The 17,643-nt window shown below is 43.8% G+C and overlaps 1 protein-coding gene across 5 annotated transcripts in view; it reads right to left on the bottom strand.

Moving 5' to 3' along the window:
• The window catches only part of SMPDL3A (sphingomyelin phosphodiesterase acid like 3A), a 58,737-nt gene that overhangs the window by 20,290 nt on the left and 20,804 nt on the right, over positions 1-17,643 (bottom strand). For all 5 annotated transcript variants that reach the window (XM_033938184.1, XM_033938182.1, XM_033938183.1 and 2 more), the window contains exons 2-5: positions 16,259-16,472; positions 13,815-13,959; positions 10,760-10,856; positions 1,378-1,556 (exon numbers count right to left, since the gene is read on the bottom strand). In XM_033938184.1, the coding sequence (XP_033794075.1) occupies positions 1,378-1,556; positions 10,760-10,856; positions 13,815-13,959; positions 16,259-16,347 (510 nt within the window). In that variant the 5' untranslated portion in view covers positions 16,348-16,472. The remainder of the gene's footprint in view (positions 1-1,377; positions 1,557-10,759; positions 10,857-13,814; positions 13,960-16,258; positions 16,473-17,643) is intronic.

Below are 17,643 nucleotides of genomic sequence, written 5' to 3' on the forward strand. Positions count from 1 at the left end.
GCTGTGATGAGATTGGGTGTCCTGACCTGACTGCATGGTCGGAGGAGCTGTTTTCTGGCAGTGGTATGTTAGCAAGGAGCTCTGCTTGGCAGTGGCAGATCAAGGAGCAAGGCTGCAGATGTGGTAAGAGGGTTCCTAACCCATCTCACAAGGCCCCAGTATCCAGAGAAGGCGAGAAAAGGTGCAGCTACAGTGGTGCACCACATGTTGCACCAAGAGAGCTCTTTTGCAGGTGTCTCTGTGTAGCTTCTGCACCTGTTACAAATTCAGGCAGTGCTGCTGAAGGACAACACAAAAGGGGGATGGACCAAGAGAGATCTGTTTTCTTCCTGCTGCGTACCTCCTACAGATGTTTCACTACAAAGAACTCCTATGCATGTGACCTGTATAGCTTTTACACCTGTTCCAAATTAAACTGCTGCCACTGAAGTATGCACAAAAGGGGGAGTCAGCAAGAAGAATTAGTTGACATTTACCCCTGCAGATGTCTCACGTACCCCTTGGGGTATATATACCAGGGTAATCAAGGAACTGAGAGGGGTTATAGCTGAACTGCTTCAATTAATAGCCAATCTGTCGATCAAATCAGGAAGGATTCCGGAAGACTGGAAAGTGGCGATTGTTATGCTGATCTTCAAGAAAGGTTCGAGGGGGATCTGGGAAACTACAGACCAGTGAGTCTGACCTCGGTACCGGGAAAGATGGTAGAGGCGCTGATAAAGGACTGCATCATTTTGCTTGATGAACTTGCTGCACTTCTTCGAGGGAGTAAACAGGCAGATAGACAAGGGTGACCCGGTCGACATTGTATATCTGGAGTTTCAGAAGGCGTTCGACAAGGCTGTTATAGGGGAAAACACCCTCCAGGGATTCAAGACAAAGTTAGACAAGTTCCTGCTGAACCAGAACATACGCAGGTAAGACTAGACTCAATTAGGGCACTGGCCTAAGGGCCGCCACAGGAGCGGACTGCTGGGCACGATGGACCACTGGTCTGACCCAGCAGCGGCAATTTTTATGTTGGGAAATACGGTTTCAGAACATGCTGTACATCAGCAAATCCTGTTCTATGTACCGACCTGGACGTCCTTATTCTGAATTGGACATCTTTCCACAATGCTGTTTTACATCTGAACCATATTATTTAACCAAGATGAAGTCAAATCTTGCTATGTTAAACATCATCATTTTTGTATGACTTTCTTTTTGCTCTTCATTTATAGTACAACAAAGACCTGTCATCCTTTACCCCCCCCCCCCAACCAAAAAATAATAAATAAATAAATAAAATGTGTTTTGGGTGTTGGAGAAGCCAACCTGATTTTGTCTCAGCAAGTAATTTATTTATCTTTGACACAATCAGTTTCCTGTATATACCTTTTCATTCTTCTGGAAAGAACTTTCCAGGGTGTCCTCCAACCACTCAAACTGGTTAGCTGGGTCCGTCATATTCACTGTGACTTGATTGGGACTATAGTATAAGTTGGTGTTTAAACTGATTATTCTTAACGGCTGTTGGGTTGTTTGGGATTGGTAAATCTGGGAATAAAATCCACCTATTAAAATAAAATTTTCACATAAATATTAATAAGAATTATTTTTAAGGCACCCAAAGCAGTCATATGGTTTCCATTTTCCTGTGAGGCCGTTTCATCTTGTCTCTTCACAATGTAAGCAGCGCTGCCTATTGTGCTATATATGGTATCTGGCTTTCATACACATGTGAACCGATACAGGCCTACCATAACTTCAAGTTTGAATACACCTGGCCTCAACAGTGACTCCTAATTTTACACTAAGCTGCGCTAGCGGTTTTAGCGCCCACTATATTGCCCCACGCACTATATGCCAACGCCTCCATAGAGCTGGCATTAGTATTTTCTGTGTAGCGTGGAGGTTAGCGCACTTAAAACGCTAACGCAGCTTAATAAATGGAGCCCTAGGTGTGTCAAAGTGTCATGGATGGATTTATTTATTTTATTTAAAAATTATTTATATCCTGCATATCCCAAAATCAATGTGGGTTACATAAAACATGCACAGTTTATAAACAAACAAAGTACCCCCAGTAACATCTTCAACATACCTGATATTTAAGAAAAAACCTTGTGGAAATAAAATTCTTTCCAACATTTAAGAGATAACTGAAATGATGCCATTTGATGAAGAGATACAAGAAGGGCATTCCACAACTGAGGGGACCTGCCACACAAAATACTCGAGATCGAACTGAAATCTTACTTAAATTTAGTAATGATGGTATTACCAACAACTGATTTGACTGAAAATATAACGAACGGGCAGACTCATTTGATATACTGCCATTCTGTGGGTGCAAACAAAGCTATTTACATATATTATATATCCATACAGTATAATATATTATTATGTTAATCCTGACACTGTTAGCAGATAACTCCTGGTACACCACATACATATTTCTTTATTAGGATTTAGTTACCGCATCAAGGCAGTGTACTGCAAAAATAATACATTAAACACACTGGCTAATTTATACACTTTTGAACAGCTCTCTGAGAAAGCATGTGTGGACACTGGCGGATGATAGTGCGACAACTGTGTGCAATTTTGTGGCCTCCACAAAATCTGTGTGTAGGACAGTGGCACACAGCATATTAAAATGAATGTTACTGAAGCCTCGACACACAGAACTCCACTTTTAAGGCTGAACATAAGGCATGAGTTTTAACACGGAAAGGCTACTTTGCCATTCTGCAGGTCTATCTATTGCATTACATTAGGCACTTGTATTCCACAGGTGCCTCAAAGCTCAATGCTCCAGAGGAGTTTATCTGTGTGATTCAGCAACCTGAAGAAATAGTTTATGTTTATGCTACAGATATGAGGAGATGAATGCTCATATGTTGGGGCAAAGCAATTTATTCAAACTGGTTTGGGGCCCGTTGACATCCTTTGTAACTTCATTATAGGTATCTTTTGTTTTTAATTTTTGTTTATTTCCATACACATCCAGGACAGGGGGGATATCTTGTTGGTTTATTCTTTGATTAAATATATTATATGGGAGGGGAGGGATATTTTTCTTCTGCATTGTTATTGATTGAATATAAGTGCTTGTTTTGATTATTAATGTCTGTATATATATATATATATATATATATATATATATATATATATATATATACACACACACATATATATATATACACATATATATATTTATATATAAAAAGGGGGCCCTTGGTTATTAGCACTAATATCCACAGCCTAGTGGTGATGCTTTGTCGGTGATTAATGAGCCCAATGTATGTGCAGGGCTTTAAAGCTTCTGTCTGATATATATATATATTGTCACCGGGCCCGTCCCTGAGTAAGTGGGAAACTGCGGCCCGGACCACAAGTAAGATTTTTAATACGCCTTTTATAGGGCAGTGGAAGGAAGACCCGGATACCGGATTCTTTAGAATATAGTATCAGGTTTATTACTAACCCAAAGTTCAAAGAAAATAAAACAGCAGAAGGAAAAACATAAAACATTCACTTCAGTTGGTTACAGCGCTTCAAGTGCTTCTCCCACATTATACTCTTACAGTCCAGGTTCTATTAAGGAGCAAGATTGCACTTCCTTATCACAAGTAAAATCCCAGCCAACGTATAAGTCAGTTAATGCTTTCCTTGGCTCGTAGCCCCTGCCGGGCTTGATTGCTCTCACTCTGGACTTCACCTTTTACGAGCCTAGCTAGCTGAGCACAGCTTGCGTCCAGCCTTTCCTTCTCAGCTCTCTGCATTTGTTTAACACTTGATTAGCACCTTGTTAACTCTGCCCGCACTGCTCATGCTGTCGGGTATACAAACAATAGGAGACGTTCTTCAGGAGTTTAACTTAGGACATGCAAACATCATATTCTCCCAGGTCCATGCCCTCTTCACTTATCTCATTACTTAGCACGCTGTCCATTTCCCATTCACACTCCCGGGAACTCTGGCTTGAAGTTTCTTCACTTCTTTCTGTTTGTGCTTCCCCTCCCCCTCTCTGTACGTCTGCAAAACTATCTGCAGCTTTTCTCTGGGGAGGCTTTCCCAGCCCTGCTCTTTGGGGCTTGAGTTGCCAGTCACAATACCTCTCCAGGGCAGTAACACCTTTCCCTAGGTGTGGGCTTCTTGCCCTCCGTTCCTGCTGGACTTGAGGCACCCTCTGTGACCTGGAACCCACGTGAGTAGTTTGGCTTCTCAACCACTCCTTCTGGTTCTCCTCTCTCCTCACTCTCGTTCCTTCTCTAGGTTCCTCCCTTCTCCTCTCTCCAGTAAATTGATCTTTCCTATAAGGCCAACCCCGGGGTCTGACTCCACCCCCTTCTAAATTAGCCTCAGGTTTCTCCCTGACTTCAGGAAAGGAGTGATAGGGGCAATCCGTGGTCTGCAGAGCCTTTCTTAATTGGCTCTTCAGCTGTGCTGGAACCTGCCTGGGCTTGCCTTCTTTTGCCTGAGCCAGCTGTCCTGACTCCATGCCTGGTTTTATCCAGCCTTGTGCTGCATTCTGGGGAGTTTTAGTAGTAGTTTTCACCGTGACAGGAGCTTCCCTGTCACAATATATATATATATATATATATATATATATATATATATATATAAAACATGTATGTACAAACACATATACACACAATCATATCATATATTTGCAGAATATATAATTGCGATAGAGTATAAGTTCTCATTTTCTCAGCTATATAGAGAGTTATGTTTATGTACTATGTTAAGATCGCTCTTATCAGAGTATTTTTGAATTTAGAAATTCAAAGTTCAATGTAGCTTACAGAAAGAAAACCCAAAATATGCAAGATCATAGCAATGTTGTTCATTAGGCAAAACAAACTTTTTGAAATAAAAAGTCTTCAGACATTTAAGAAATTATTTATACTATGATATCTTTCTTACTAAAATAAACAATAAATTCTACCATCTTACAGCCTGATAGGAGAACAATAATATAAACACTGACCCTCTCGCCCTTCCCAATATTCAGACCATGGAAGATCACCGGCAATCTCCTGCAGTCTGTGGTGACTTCGGAAATTCGGTGCCGGTGCTAAATCTGACCACTGGCATTGAATTTCTGGTCTATTTTTGGCCAGCTGTGACATAGCCAGCTAGCCATTGAATACTGGCATAGCCGGGTATGTCTCATTGGCCTTTTTAGGCAGTTGTCTTTGGCTGCCAAATTTAGCCGGTGAGCCGCTAAATATTAGCGGTAACCACGTGACATAGCCAGTCACTGGCCAATCCAGAGACCAGGATATTCAGCGTGAGATAGCTGGCTATTCCCCCGCTGAATATCAGCGGATAGCCAGTTATTTAGACAGCCGGGAGCCATTCCTGGTTATCCTAAATAGTGCTGAATGTTTGACCCAGAGGATTTAAGCCAAGAAGGGTTCTCAAATCAGGCACCAGGGTAAAGTCTTTCAACACTGGAAGGAAAAGAACCTCAGAAATCCGCTCAGAATCTGACAGAAGGTAAACTTAGTCTGAGACTTATCGGTTCCGGCTTTCTATCATAGGTTCTGAAAAACCTTCCAGTGGTTTTTGAAACGATACCAATACTGTGACTTAATATATATTACCAAAAAATGTTTTATTTCTTATTATTTTTTGTATTCTTTTTTTATATAAAGTAACCCCTTACTGAAACAACTAAAGTTATGTTTATAACTGTTTTAATCATATATATCAATCAAAATAAGGCCATATGCTCTCAACACACATGCCATCTGGTGGAAACCTCATGGACCAGCATAAATAAACTGTAAAACGACTTATTTTAATAATAAGTCTGTTCTGTTATTAAGATAAGAAATTATTAAGACTTATTAAGATAAGTCTCAGACTAAGTTTACCTTCTGTCAGATTCTGAGCGGATTTCTGAGGTTCTTTTCCTTCCAGTGCTGAGAGACTTTACCCTAGTGCTTGATTTGAGAACCCTTCTTGGCTTGTGCAGTGATTTTTGGGGGTTCTATTCCTATCTTTTTTGGATATAAAGGCCTGGATTCTGTATAAGATGCCCAGGACAGGCATCCTATACAGAATCGGTCCTACACCCGCCCAAACTAAACCCAATTCTGTAACCAATGTCCAAGTTACAGACGCCGGTTACAGAACCGGGTTACTTTAGATGCACTGCTATACTTAATCGCGGCTGCTATACTTAATCTCCCTGCTGCGATTAGTATAGCGGCTGCCAGTCTCCCCCCTCCCCCTAAATGATTGAGGCAGGAGGGATGCCCAACTGTTCCTGCTGGTAGCCCCCCCCCCCCCGACGATCGCCGGCAGGAGGGTGCCCAGCCCCTCCTCACAGTAGGACCCCACCACCCCACCCTGACGATCATGGAATAGGGTTCCCCACCCTTTCCTGAAGATCGCTGGCAGGAGGGTGCCCAATCCCTCCTGCCGGACCCCCCAACACCCCCCCCCCCCACAAACCCTCATCCCTAGACCTCCCCCCCCAACGAACCCCTCCCCTCCGGGCTCACATAGCAACTTGACCGGCCGGACAGGTCTTCTCAACGTCCTGCCGGCAGGCCTGCATCCGTCCAAATGAGGCTGGCCTGCCCCACCCCTGTCCAACCCACAGAAGCCTAGGGCCTGATTGGCCCAGGCGCCTAAGGCCCCTCCTATGGTACATGGGCCATAGGAGGGGTCTTAGTCGCTTGGGCCAATCAGGCCCTACACTCCTGTGTGTTGGGCAGGGGCAGGAAAGGGTGGGCCCGCCTCATTTGGACGGAGGTGGGCCAGCGGCCAACCGATGTGAGGACCTGTCCATCCATCTAACTTGCTAGGTGAGCCCGGGGGATATCTGGGGATGGGGGGTGGGAGTTTCATTGGGGGGGGGGTTCACTGGGGGGGCCAAGGGAGGGGGGTAGGTTTGGGGATGGGGGTTTGTTGGGGGGTCTGGCAGGAGGGTTTGGGCACTTTCCTGTCGGCAATCATTGGGGGCAGGTGGGGGGTCTTTCGGCAGGAGGGTTTGGGCATCCCTCCTGCCTCGTTTGTTTAGGGAGGGGGAGGGGGAGACTAGCAGCCACGGCCGCTATACTAATCGCGGCAAGGATATCCCTTGCCATGATTAAGTACAGCAGCCATGTCTAGTTACTTACTTATATTGTAAGCGTTCCCTGCTCTACTAGTGAAATGCGTAGGTACGCCTAGGTTCACCTAAGGCTACCGCCTAGCCTTAGGCAAGCTTAGGCAGGCTTGCAGGCTTCTCTAGGCTTCCGGAGGCACCTTCAACATAGGCGGCCTGGGGAAGGGGTAAAACGCGGACCTCACGGACCTGACGGACCTTGCGGATCTAAACCCGTACGGCCTTAAAAATCTGAGGTCCGTGTCGGTCCGTGTCCCTGCCACTTGTAGTTTCTGTCGCTAACAGACCTTGATTGAGATTTGAGCGCTGACGGATCCGTCTCAGCATAGGGAGGGGAAAGTGTTAGGATCCGTCAGCGCTAAAAATCTCTTCGAGGTCTGTCAGAGCCAGAGACTAGTGCTGGAGTGGCAGAGCAGAAGCCAAGAGAGCGGGGACATAGGTTTTGGACGTGCGTTATGGAAAAGAAGTCTCCGAACTCCAGCACTAGTCTCTGGCTCTGACAGACCTCGAAGAGATTTTTAGCGCTGACGGATCCTAACACTTTTCCCTCCCTATGCTGAGACGGATCCGTCAGCGCTCAAATCTCAATCAAGGTCTGTCAGCGACAGAAACTACAAGTGGCAGGGACACGGACCGACACGGACCTCAGATTTTTAAGGTCGTACGGGTTTAGATCCGCGAGGTCCGTCAGGTCCGTGAGGTCCGCGTTTTACCCCTTCCCGGCGGCCTGCTTGGGGAGCATTTTTTTTTTTTTTAACGTGCGTCCCGGTTGACTAGACAGCTGTAGAACACCTACAGCTGCCTAAAATCGAGACACAGTTTATAGAATCCGAGCCACAGTGCAAGTATAACAGTACCCAGGACTTTTTAAGACAGAATGGGAGGCAACAGTTCTGTGCACAGGTCTGAGCAGAATTTTTTTTTTTATCTGCACATGCACTGGAATGTTCTTCTGAAGGAGAAAACCCCCAATATTAGGGGAGATAAATAATGAATATGCTCTGCAAATTTGCCCAAAACCTACAACTAAAAAAAAACCTCACCAAAATAATATCATAAAATGCGACTGATAGAATATTCATTTCTAAAGGACACACCTGAACTGGCCTTGGAGCTATAACCGATTTAAAAGTTCCTAATGACTAGGGTGATCATAACTATTGTTCTATGCATAAATGCCAGCATCCTAAAAAATTTACGCCCACAGAATTTTTGCAATGCAGAATAGCATGCTACAGGAGCATAAGAGAAAATGTACACCAGCATTTTCATTTTGCTCATACATGTACACATTTGCAGGCAGATTCTGTTTAGGATGCCAGTCTCAGAAGCCGTCTAAGTGCATCCATGTCACAGGCGCCGGTTAGAGAATCACAATGCCATCAGCTGAGGGGCAGAGGTTCGGGAACACACCACCCCCCGAGAGTGTCCATGGCAGGAGAGTTGCTCAATATCTTCTGACATGGATGCCGGTTAGAGAATCGGGATGGACGTGATTCTATATAGGACACCCGTGTGCAATTCTCAAAAGCCACCTAGACGGATGCTGAGCCCAGGCATCCTATACAGAATCCGGCCCTTTATGTAGATTAGAAGTGAACCTGAGATTACTTTATCCCACATGACATCTGACTTTATTGATCACTTCCAGGGGAAACCACGCCCACACCCAGCCTTGGGCGACTTTAAGTGTCCCAACGTGTCTGCCTGCACCCGCGACAGATGCCTGCAATGTAGCTGGCCTGCCTCTGGGTTGTTGGTTTTTTTTACTTGCATCCTGATTATCTAGTTAGACAGCAATAGGAAGCCTACTACTGCTTTCAAATGGGACACCATTTATAGAATCTGTCCCTCGGTGTGCTCACCCTGGTTAATGCACAAGCTCTGTGCACTTTAGCTTACTCATCAGCATGCAAGACTTTTGCATTATATTCACATTAGAAGCAGTGCAATCAGCCATTAGCAGATAGCTCTAACATGTGACTTTCTGCATCAGCCTTTGCACTCTGAGTTAAGAAAACCTCAGCCTCTACTTGCTGCCTTCTCTTTTCAGTGACCAGATGATACACTGTGGTGATGGCTTTGTTTACAATCATTTTCTACTTCCTCCAAAGGTTTTAAGTTTTGAGCCCGATAGTCAAAGTATTTGTCACTGCCTTTTAGAGTTATGCTCCCAAATTGGCCTCTTTGAAAATATATTAGGCTGAGTGCTTAATTTTAAATCAAAGGGGACAATTCTTATGAAGGGTACAAAAATTAGATACCTAAAATCAGTGCACCGATACAGTATTCTATAATGGCAAAATATCTGTCCCAATTAAAAATAAGAGAAAAAAAGTCCCCCACCACCGATGACAGCCCTCCCTGATGACCCCCGACAAACGTGGCACGAGAGAAAATTGGCACCCCCCTGCATCAGGCACCTCTGAGCCACTGTCCCCTCCCCAGAACCCCCCAAAAATGGCAGGAAGATGCCCACTCCCTCCTGCTAGGAATGCCCATGCCCCCCACACCAGGAACCCCTAAGCAACCCCCCCCCCGAAGCCCCCCAAAATGGCAGGAAGGATGCCCACTCTCTCCTGTCACCGAATGCCCCCCACCCCCCTGAACCTCCACCATACACTTTTTAAAAGTTGGAAGCAGAAAGCCTGCTCTGAGGCTCCTGCTTCAGGCCGCGAGTCCTAAATGACGGGCTTCCCCTCTTCGGTGCATCATGTGATACATGGGGAGGGGCAAATGCTTTGATTGGTTCAGTCGCCTAAGGCCCCTCCCGTGGCAAGAGGGAGTGGGAATCCATCGTACCATTTTTTTTGAGAGGTCAGTGGGGGGACTGTAAGCCTGTGCCTCCCTCACCATTTTTAGGCCTTGGGCCTAGTAAAAAATATATAATTTTCCCTTCTCTTAGCATATTAGAATTTCAAGCTGCTTGTCTGTTAGCAAAGGATGCCCACTGCTTGAGGAAATGTGTGAAAAGGAGGATCCAGCATGGACCGGCGATCTTCAGAGATTAGCTATCTTATCTCCAGGCCAATTTATGAGGCCACTGGAACTTGGGCAGATAATGCAGGACACTTCGGTATGTGAGAAAGAAACAAGGACCTTACTGGACAAAGATTACCCCTTTTGGTGGGGGGTCAGAAGAGGCGTAGTAAGGGTGAGCGCTGCACCTCACCTGCCCTCTTTCCCGCCCGCCCCGCCCTCCCTGCCAGGCGCACACCCCTTCCCTTTAACCCATACCTTTTTAACCTTCTCCAGTGTGAGCAACATGCCCACGTTGGTGTCGGCTCACCCTCTGACGTCACTTCCTAGGTGCACGTCCCAGAAATGACGTCAGAGAGAGTGTCATTGATAACATGGGCAGCAACCTCGTGCCAGGGAAGTAACAAAGGTATGTGAGAAGACAAAGGACGTGCATGTGCAGCAGGAGAGGAGTAGGGGAAGGGGGAGAAGGAGGGGTGCCACGTCCTTAACAAAATGGCGGCCAGGGCAGACCGCCCCCCCTTCTTATTACGCCACTGCATCTATTAATCTATGCATTTAAAAAAGTTACCTATTAAGCAGCCTGGAGATGTTAAAGAAACATCGCATACGCAGATAGTGTTCTATACTACACTTTCAAATATTGCCCCTCTAAGTTTTCTTTACCTTTATTTAAGGTGCTGATGGCTTCATCAGTCAGCCAGGGTCTCCAAAGTTTTGCTACGGCAGCGTAAATTTGATTGGCTGATACAGGTAACTGATCCTAACTCAAAAAGAAATACAGTTTCAGGTCAGAACAAGGACACTGCTGAAGAAGTAACTATATCACTATCCAAAAATAATCCTGCAACTATAGTTCAGATTGCTTCAAAGTAAAGCCGAATTGACGTAATGGTTACTGATTACTCTCCATTGCATTTCAATGCATCGCACAGATTATGACTGAGAGCTTCAGGGGGACTATGGAGTTTGGAGAGGTGCAGTCTTATCACCGAGCACTGAAGTATCCCATTTTGAAATCATGGAGCAGTGTATATATAGAAGCAGCAAGCACCAAAAGGTTATCTGCTCTCCCGAAAGATACTGCAGTTAAAAGTAAGGAGGAGGGAATGTAGAATCATCAGCCTCCCCATGCAAGGCAGATTGACCTTTCATGGCTAGTACTGTGATACCACCACTAGAGGTCACTGGCACCCTTTAAACCAGACAGCAGCAGTGGGGAGCAGTGGCAGAGGGGACTCATTCCTGCCAAGGTGGAGAAGATGAAGAAATGAGGTAAAGTGAAATCTTCTACAAATATACACGGACTCACTTCCGAGTGGACTATAAACCAGAGGGGGGCAACTTCTATAAATTATTCAAGTCCAAAGGGTTGATGTCTGATTGTTAAACCCTTAACACCAACACCTGAATGTGTAAAATTATTTTACACAACATTCAGGTGTTGGTGTTAAGGGTTTAACAATCAGACATCAACCCTTTGGACTTGAATAATTTATAGAAGTTGCACCCCTCTGGTTTATAGTCCACTCGGAAGTGAATCTGTGTATATTTGTGGAAGGACTCATTCCTGCCCCAGCATACTAGACTACCAGGGCAACCCCCCATCCATCCCCCTCATGCCCCCAGGATGTCCCAGGGATGTTGGGGAGAGAATCTAGGTATGGTGCTGGAGGCAGGATTAAGCGGATTTGGGAAGAGTCCAGGTTGAGCTGCTATGATTTCTTCATGTTAGGTTCCTTTTGCACCAGGCTCACATTACACACAAGAGTACTGATAATACATGTAACATAAAGCCTTTATGTTAGGTATCTGCCCTATGCAGTAAATGCAGGGCAAATAATGTGCATGCCCCTTACATTTACTGCGCTGGCTTTGCACTTACAGAAATCTTAACTGCAAAGTCTAAAGTGTATTAAGTACAAAAAAAAAATACAGTAATAACAACCATCCCAGGATAAAGAAAGGTATAGAATATATAGCACATTCTTCACATATCACTCTCGTACACAGAGGCCTCATTTTAGTTTCAAAGTCACGAGAAGCTAAATTTAGCCAGAACACTACGTAGCAGCTTCAGAGAGCGATAAAAAAATGCCAACAGGAAAACATTAGCTGGCCCATCCTGTCTTTCTAGATATTCTAGTCTAGGATATATGCCAGCTATACGCCCTCATTCAGGACATATTTTGTCATCTCCCTTATTTGTGTTCTACCATTTTAGGCCAAAGAGCATGCAAAATCAGCCATTTCATTCAAACACAGGACACTACCCTTTCCATGTCTATCCACAAGGCTAAATTGTGTCCTACCTTAAAAGAAAAAAACAAATTCTCTTAGGTCCTTCATATCATAAACCCTATGGCGCAGCTTTTAGTCTGGCCCCCCCAACTGAATCATATAATTCACTAGCTGATGCCCCGGCGTTGCACGGGTATTTAATTATAGCAATAACACTGTAAATGGATTCAAATAAAGATACTTTATAGTGGTGAATGAAATTATTTTTTTACAGCTTTATAAAAAGTACAATATTCAAATTATAATGTGAAATATTTGACAAAATGAAGACAATACAACACACACAAAACTTGATTATAAACAACATTTTTAGTTTCACCTCCAGGAGCAAGAACATATAAATTCTTGGGTGAAGAGACCCCCAGAACATATCACCCCAGGTAGTGAGGGATCTGCATACCAAGTTTCGTTCAAATCGGTCAAGCCGTTTTTGAAGTACTGTGAGAATGGCAGCTTTTTACTTTTTTCCCATTGACATGAATGGGTGAAATCTGATGTTCTGTTTGTATCTCCGCCCACGTGTGCAGGTGGGCCGAGAGACCCCAAGAACATATCACCCCAGGTAGTTGGAATAACTGTGAGAATGGCAGCTTTTTACATTTTTTCCATTGACATGAATGGCTGAAATTTGATTTTCTGTTTGTAGCTCCGCCCACGTGTGCAGGTGGGCCGCGAGACCCCCAGAACATATCACCCCAGGTAGTGAGGGATCTGCATACCAAGTTTTGTTCAAATCGGTCAAGCCGTTTTTGAAGTACTGTGAGAATGGCAGCTTTTTACTTTTTTCCATTGACATGAATGGGTGAAATCTGATGTTCTGTTTGTAGCTCCGCCCACGTGTGCAGGTGGGCCGAGAGACCCCCAGAACATATCACCCCAGGTAGTTGGAATTACTGTGAGAATGGCAGCTTTTTACATTTTTTCCATTGACATGAATGGGTGAAATCTGATTTTCTGTTTGTATCTCCGCCCACGTGTGCAGGTGGGCCGCGAGACCCCCAGAACATATCACCCCAGGTAGTGAGGGATCTGCATACCAAGTTTCGTTCAAATTGGTCAAGCCGTTTTTGCATGATCGCGGCACATACACACACACACACATACATACATACATACACACATACATACCTCCAATTTTATATATATAGAAGAAGAAGATTACTGATTCCATTACAACAAACAGAACCATTTCTATTCTGAGAGGGGAAACATATCAAGTAAAATAATAAGCACAAAAAATATGTAGAGCGACTCTATTATTCCCAAAATGTGAAGGTTTGGGCCTTGTGGTATTGCATTTAGAAATGGGCAGACAAGATGAGCTTCATGGGGTCATTATCTGTTGCCAAGTTTCTACATTAATGGCAAAAACAATTTCAAACCAGAACAGCTCACAATTTGTACAGAATGTCAACTATACCTGTGGCCAGTAGTCATGGTTGCCCAAAGCAGGAAAGACCTGAAAATCTGGGAAGAAGTTCAAAATGGTGGAAGTCACATTATCAATATAATTTATGACAGTTTCTGTTGAAAGTTCCTTCACAGGAACATGAGGAGAACTGTCCCTGGGGAGAGGGGGGAATTAATAACAGCAGGGTTAGCACATGAAATGTTTCCTTTAATCAAAAATAGCCCCAAATCCTATCATATGTTATCTAAAGGTAGCAAGTTTAAATAGAAAATAAAATAGCCATATATTAAAGTGCCAAGCTAAAAAAAAAACACCTGGAATTACTTTTTATTTTTCTGTTATCACTATGTATCACAATTTTTGTTCCTGGGCAGTAAGGCCCGGATTCTGTTAATGGAGCCATGATCAGCGTCTGCCTAAAAAAAGTCCACTGATCGCGTGTCAATCACGCAACAGTGCTGTTTGCAGATTCACAGCTATGTGAAAGGTAGGCGCCGGAAATATAGGCCAGGGTTTTAAAGGCCTGTATTTCCTGCTCTCTTTTCCTCTCTGTACCATCCTGTAGATCAGGGATCTCAAAGTCCCTCTTTGAGGGCCGCAATCCAGTCGGGTTTTCAGGATTTCCCCAATGAATATGCATTGAAAGCAGTGCATGCACATAGATCTCATGCATATTCATTGGGAGAAATTCTGAAAACCTGACTGGATTGCGGCCCTCAAGGAGGGACTTTGAGACCCCTGCTGTAGAAGAACAAAATGAAATTGTGGCAATGAAAACTATAAATTTATTTTACCTATGACTAATGTGTACGAGATTCTCACAACATATTTCATATGATATATTTTCAAATACAGTAATATTGAAAATTTAAAATTTACCTCTCCCCCTCCCCCTTTTATAAAAGTGCAGTTGAGGCTTTTAGCGCTGGCCGGTGTGCTGAATGCTCTGCACTCCTCCGACGCTCATAGGAACTCTAGCTGGCACTAAAATCCTCTTCTGCACTTTTGTAAAAAAAAAAAAAAAAAAAGGGGGGGGGGTAATTTTTTAGAAATTTATCATTCTAAGAAATTTTATAGCAGAAAATTCAGCCATCCTAGTGAGAAACAAAATTGTCTTATCTTCCAGATGGTTTTTTGGGCAGTGCTCACATGTGAAGTGAGGTGCCAAAGGTTTGTCTTGATGCCCAATAGGCATGCCAAAATGTGCCTCGCACTGCACATCTTAGCAGATGCTTCTATGGAATACTTTTTCCCTCTCGACTTGCTAAGTTAGCCACACACACACATAGCAAAATGCATCTGCTAAATGTTTTCAATAATCCACAAGCTCACACACGTACGGATGCACGGCCACTCATTCTCGTTCCAGGAAAGCATACCGAGAAAATTGCTTCATTTCGACCACAAGCTCTGGCACCACACAGAAACTGGCTCAAGCAGAAATTGTAACACACCTTCTAGTTATTATATCCTCATTAACCCATACTATCAGAACTTCTTTAATATAAGTAATCTTCTGGTATACTATAATTTTCTGGTATATTGTAATAATTATTTCCTTTCATATATCATTTTCTCTATCTTTCATTATTTCTCTGTTCATACATTGTTCTATTCTCGGGATATGGCCTCAGCGGCTATTTCTGTACAGAATAAATCTGTTGAAAGTACAGAATTTCAATGTAGCTAGCCTCCTCATTGGCCTAATCCCCCTGCCTTCTATTCAAATCTATTTCTTTATAATTTTATAAATACTTTAAATATTTTAAATAGCTTAATAAATAGTTTAATGTATAACTTAGCTTAAAGTGCTTGAGATATTAAAACGAGACTCCGACATGGAACCACGTTTCACTAGGCTGTTTCAAGGAGATGCCATTTTCCTATTTCAATACTTGGTCCTTGTTTTGCAGGTATTAGTTCTATGCTTGTGTCTTTCTTTGTGGGCTTGTATTATGACACCATTTTAGCCTGGGCGCTATGGTATTTCTTTCACTCCTTTCAAGATCCCCTTCCCTGGAAATCCTGCCCAGTGAAGATCTTTTTTTCACTGAAAGCCTCTTACAGCACCCCTTCTGTGTGAGGGGAATGACTCCTCCCTTCCACCTCTGGCTTGGCTTCTGACCTTTCCTCAGGTCTGTTCTTCTGCTGTCTGTCTTGCCAGTTCTCCCTAGGCTAGGGTTTTAAAGGCCTACATTACTAGTGCCCAAGTTTGACGAAGAATTGCGCACAGCAGTGCCTAAGGGCAAATCTCCACCCATAATCACACCCACTTTCACCTTGGGCACCACTAGGCACTATGTTTAGATGCAACTCCAGTGCCTACTATTTTTTTTTTTAAGAGCTTTTGGTTTTTAATGGCATGGTCAGTAAATGCCAGGTACATGGATCGTTATGCATTGATCACCAAAACAAGTCATTGTGTGGAATTTCACATGTCACTGACTTCTTACCCGGTCCATATCATAAAGGAAGCCCGTTGTTGAGATTGTTTCATGTAGTTTAATGCCGAGAGGATAAGCTGGTGTGGGGAATCACACATGAAATCTCCATAGATACCAGGTTCGGAGGCATTCTTCCCTTTAGATGAAGCACACACTTTGGTGTGGTCACTAACCAGGTGGTATGTGGCATCCAGATGCAAGTCGGACACGTGCCAGAACTGTTCTGCAGAAAAAAAAGATCAACCACAGGTCTGGAATTAGTATGCCTCTTCCAGGTAGGAGCCATAGTGAATGCCACGATCATAAAATTGATATTCTAACATGAATTCCAGTCTCCATAGTTTATTTCCACTACTTTCATTAAGCGCAAGAAGGAAGATCATGTATAGCAAATCCAACCCCAAGGCCACAAACCATTCTGATTTCAGAATATCTACAAGGTGGATCCAAGAGACACACTCATATAAGATTGGGTCAGAAACCATGGAGGACAAAAAAGCACCAAGGGCCATCCAAGTCTGGGGTTATCAAAGATTTTATTGATAGAACCGATATGGGCCACATTTTTGCCATGAATCACCTGTGTCAGAGTCATGCAATAGAAACAATGCTTCTAGACAGATTTGCTAGGGCATCAGGCAGCCAAGTGGTATAAATTAATATCTGAATTTTTGAACAAGAAACCTAAAACTACTCTAAAAGACATTTGGAGCATTGAGATAAAGCAGCAGATTTCTGCTACTGAATGGCCACGGATTTGGACTTGGAGGATGAGATGTACAGCGTCAGCATCTATAAGACAAACTTGTTTTTTTCTGTTACATAGAATTTTCTGGATCCCAGTTCGTTTGCAGAAGTTAGATAGTTCTAAGTCTAATAGATGCTGGCACTGTCATCTTGAATAGGGACACTAGATCATTTAAGAACATAAGAACATAAGCAGTGCCTCCGCCGGGTCAGACCATAGGTCCATCCTGCCCAGCAGTCCGCTCCTGCGGCGGCCCAAACAGGTCACGACCTGTCTGAATCACCAGAAGGGGCCCCCTTGCCACCTTGGTTTCCCATTGAGTCCTATCTTCCCATCGAAGTCCTAACCCTCCGGTCTTGCACATGCACGACCTGGTTGGGTTTCTATACTTATTACCTGGTTAGCTTTCTATACCTGTGTTACATCCCAGCACCTCTCTCAGTATCCCACGATCCCTTTATCCCTCAGGAATCCGTCCAATCCCTGTTTGAATCCTTGTACCGTACTCTGCCTGATCACTTCCTCCGGTAGCGCATTCCAAGTGTCCACGACCCTTTGTGTGAAAAAAAACTTCCTTGCATTTGTTTTGAACATATCTCCCTTCAGTTTCTCCGAATGCCCCCTCGTACCTGTTGTCCCCTTCAGC

Source organism: Geotrypetes seraphini, chromosome 3, assembly GCF_902459505.1.
Source record: "Geotrypetes seraphini chromosome 3, aGeoSer1.1, whole genome shotgun sequence".
NCBI classification, from domain to species: domain Eukaryota; kingdom Metazoa; phylum Chordata; class Amphibia; order Gymnophiona; family Dermophiidae; genus Geotrypetes; species Geotrypetes seraphini.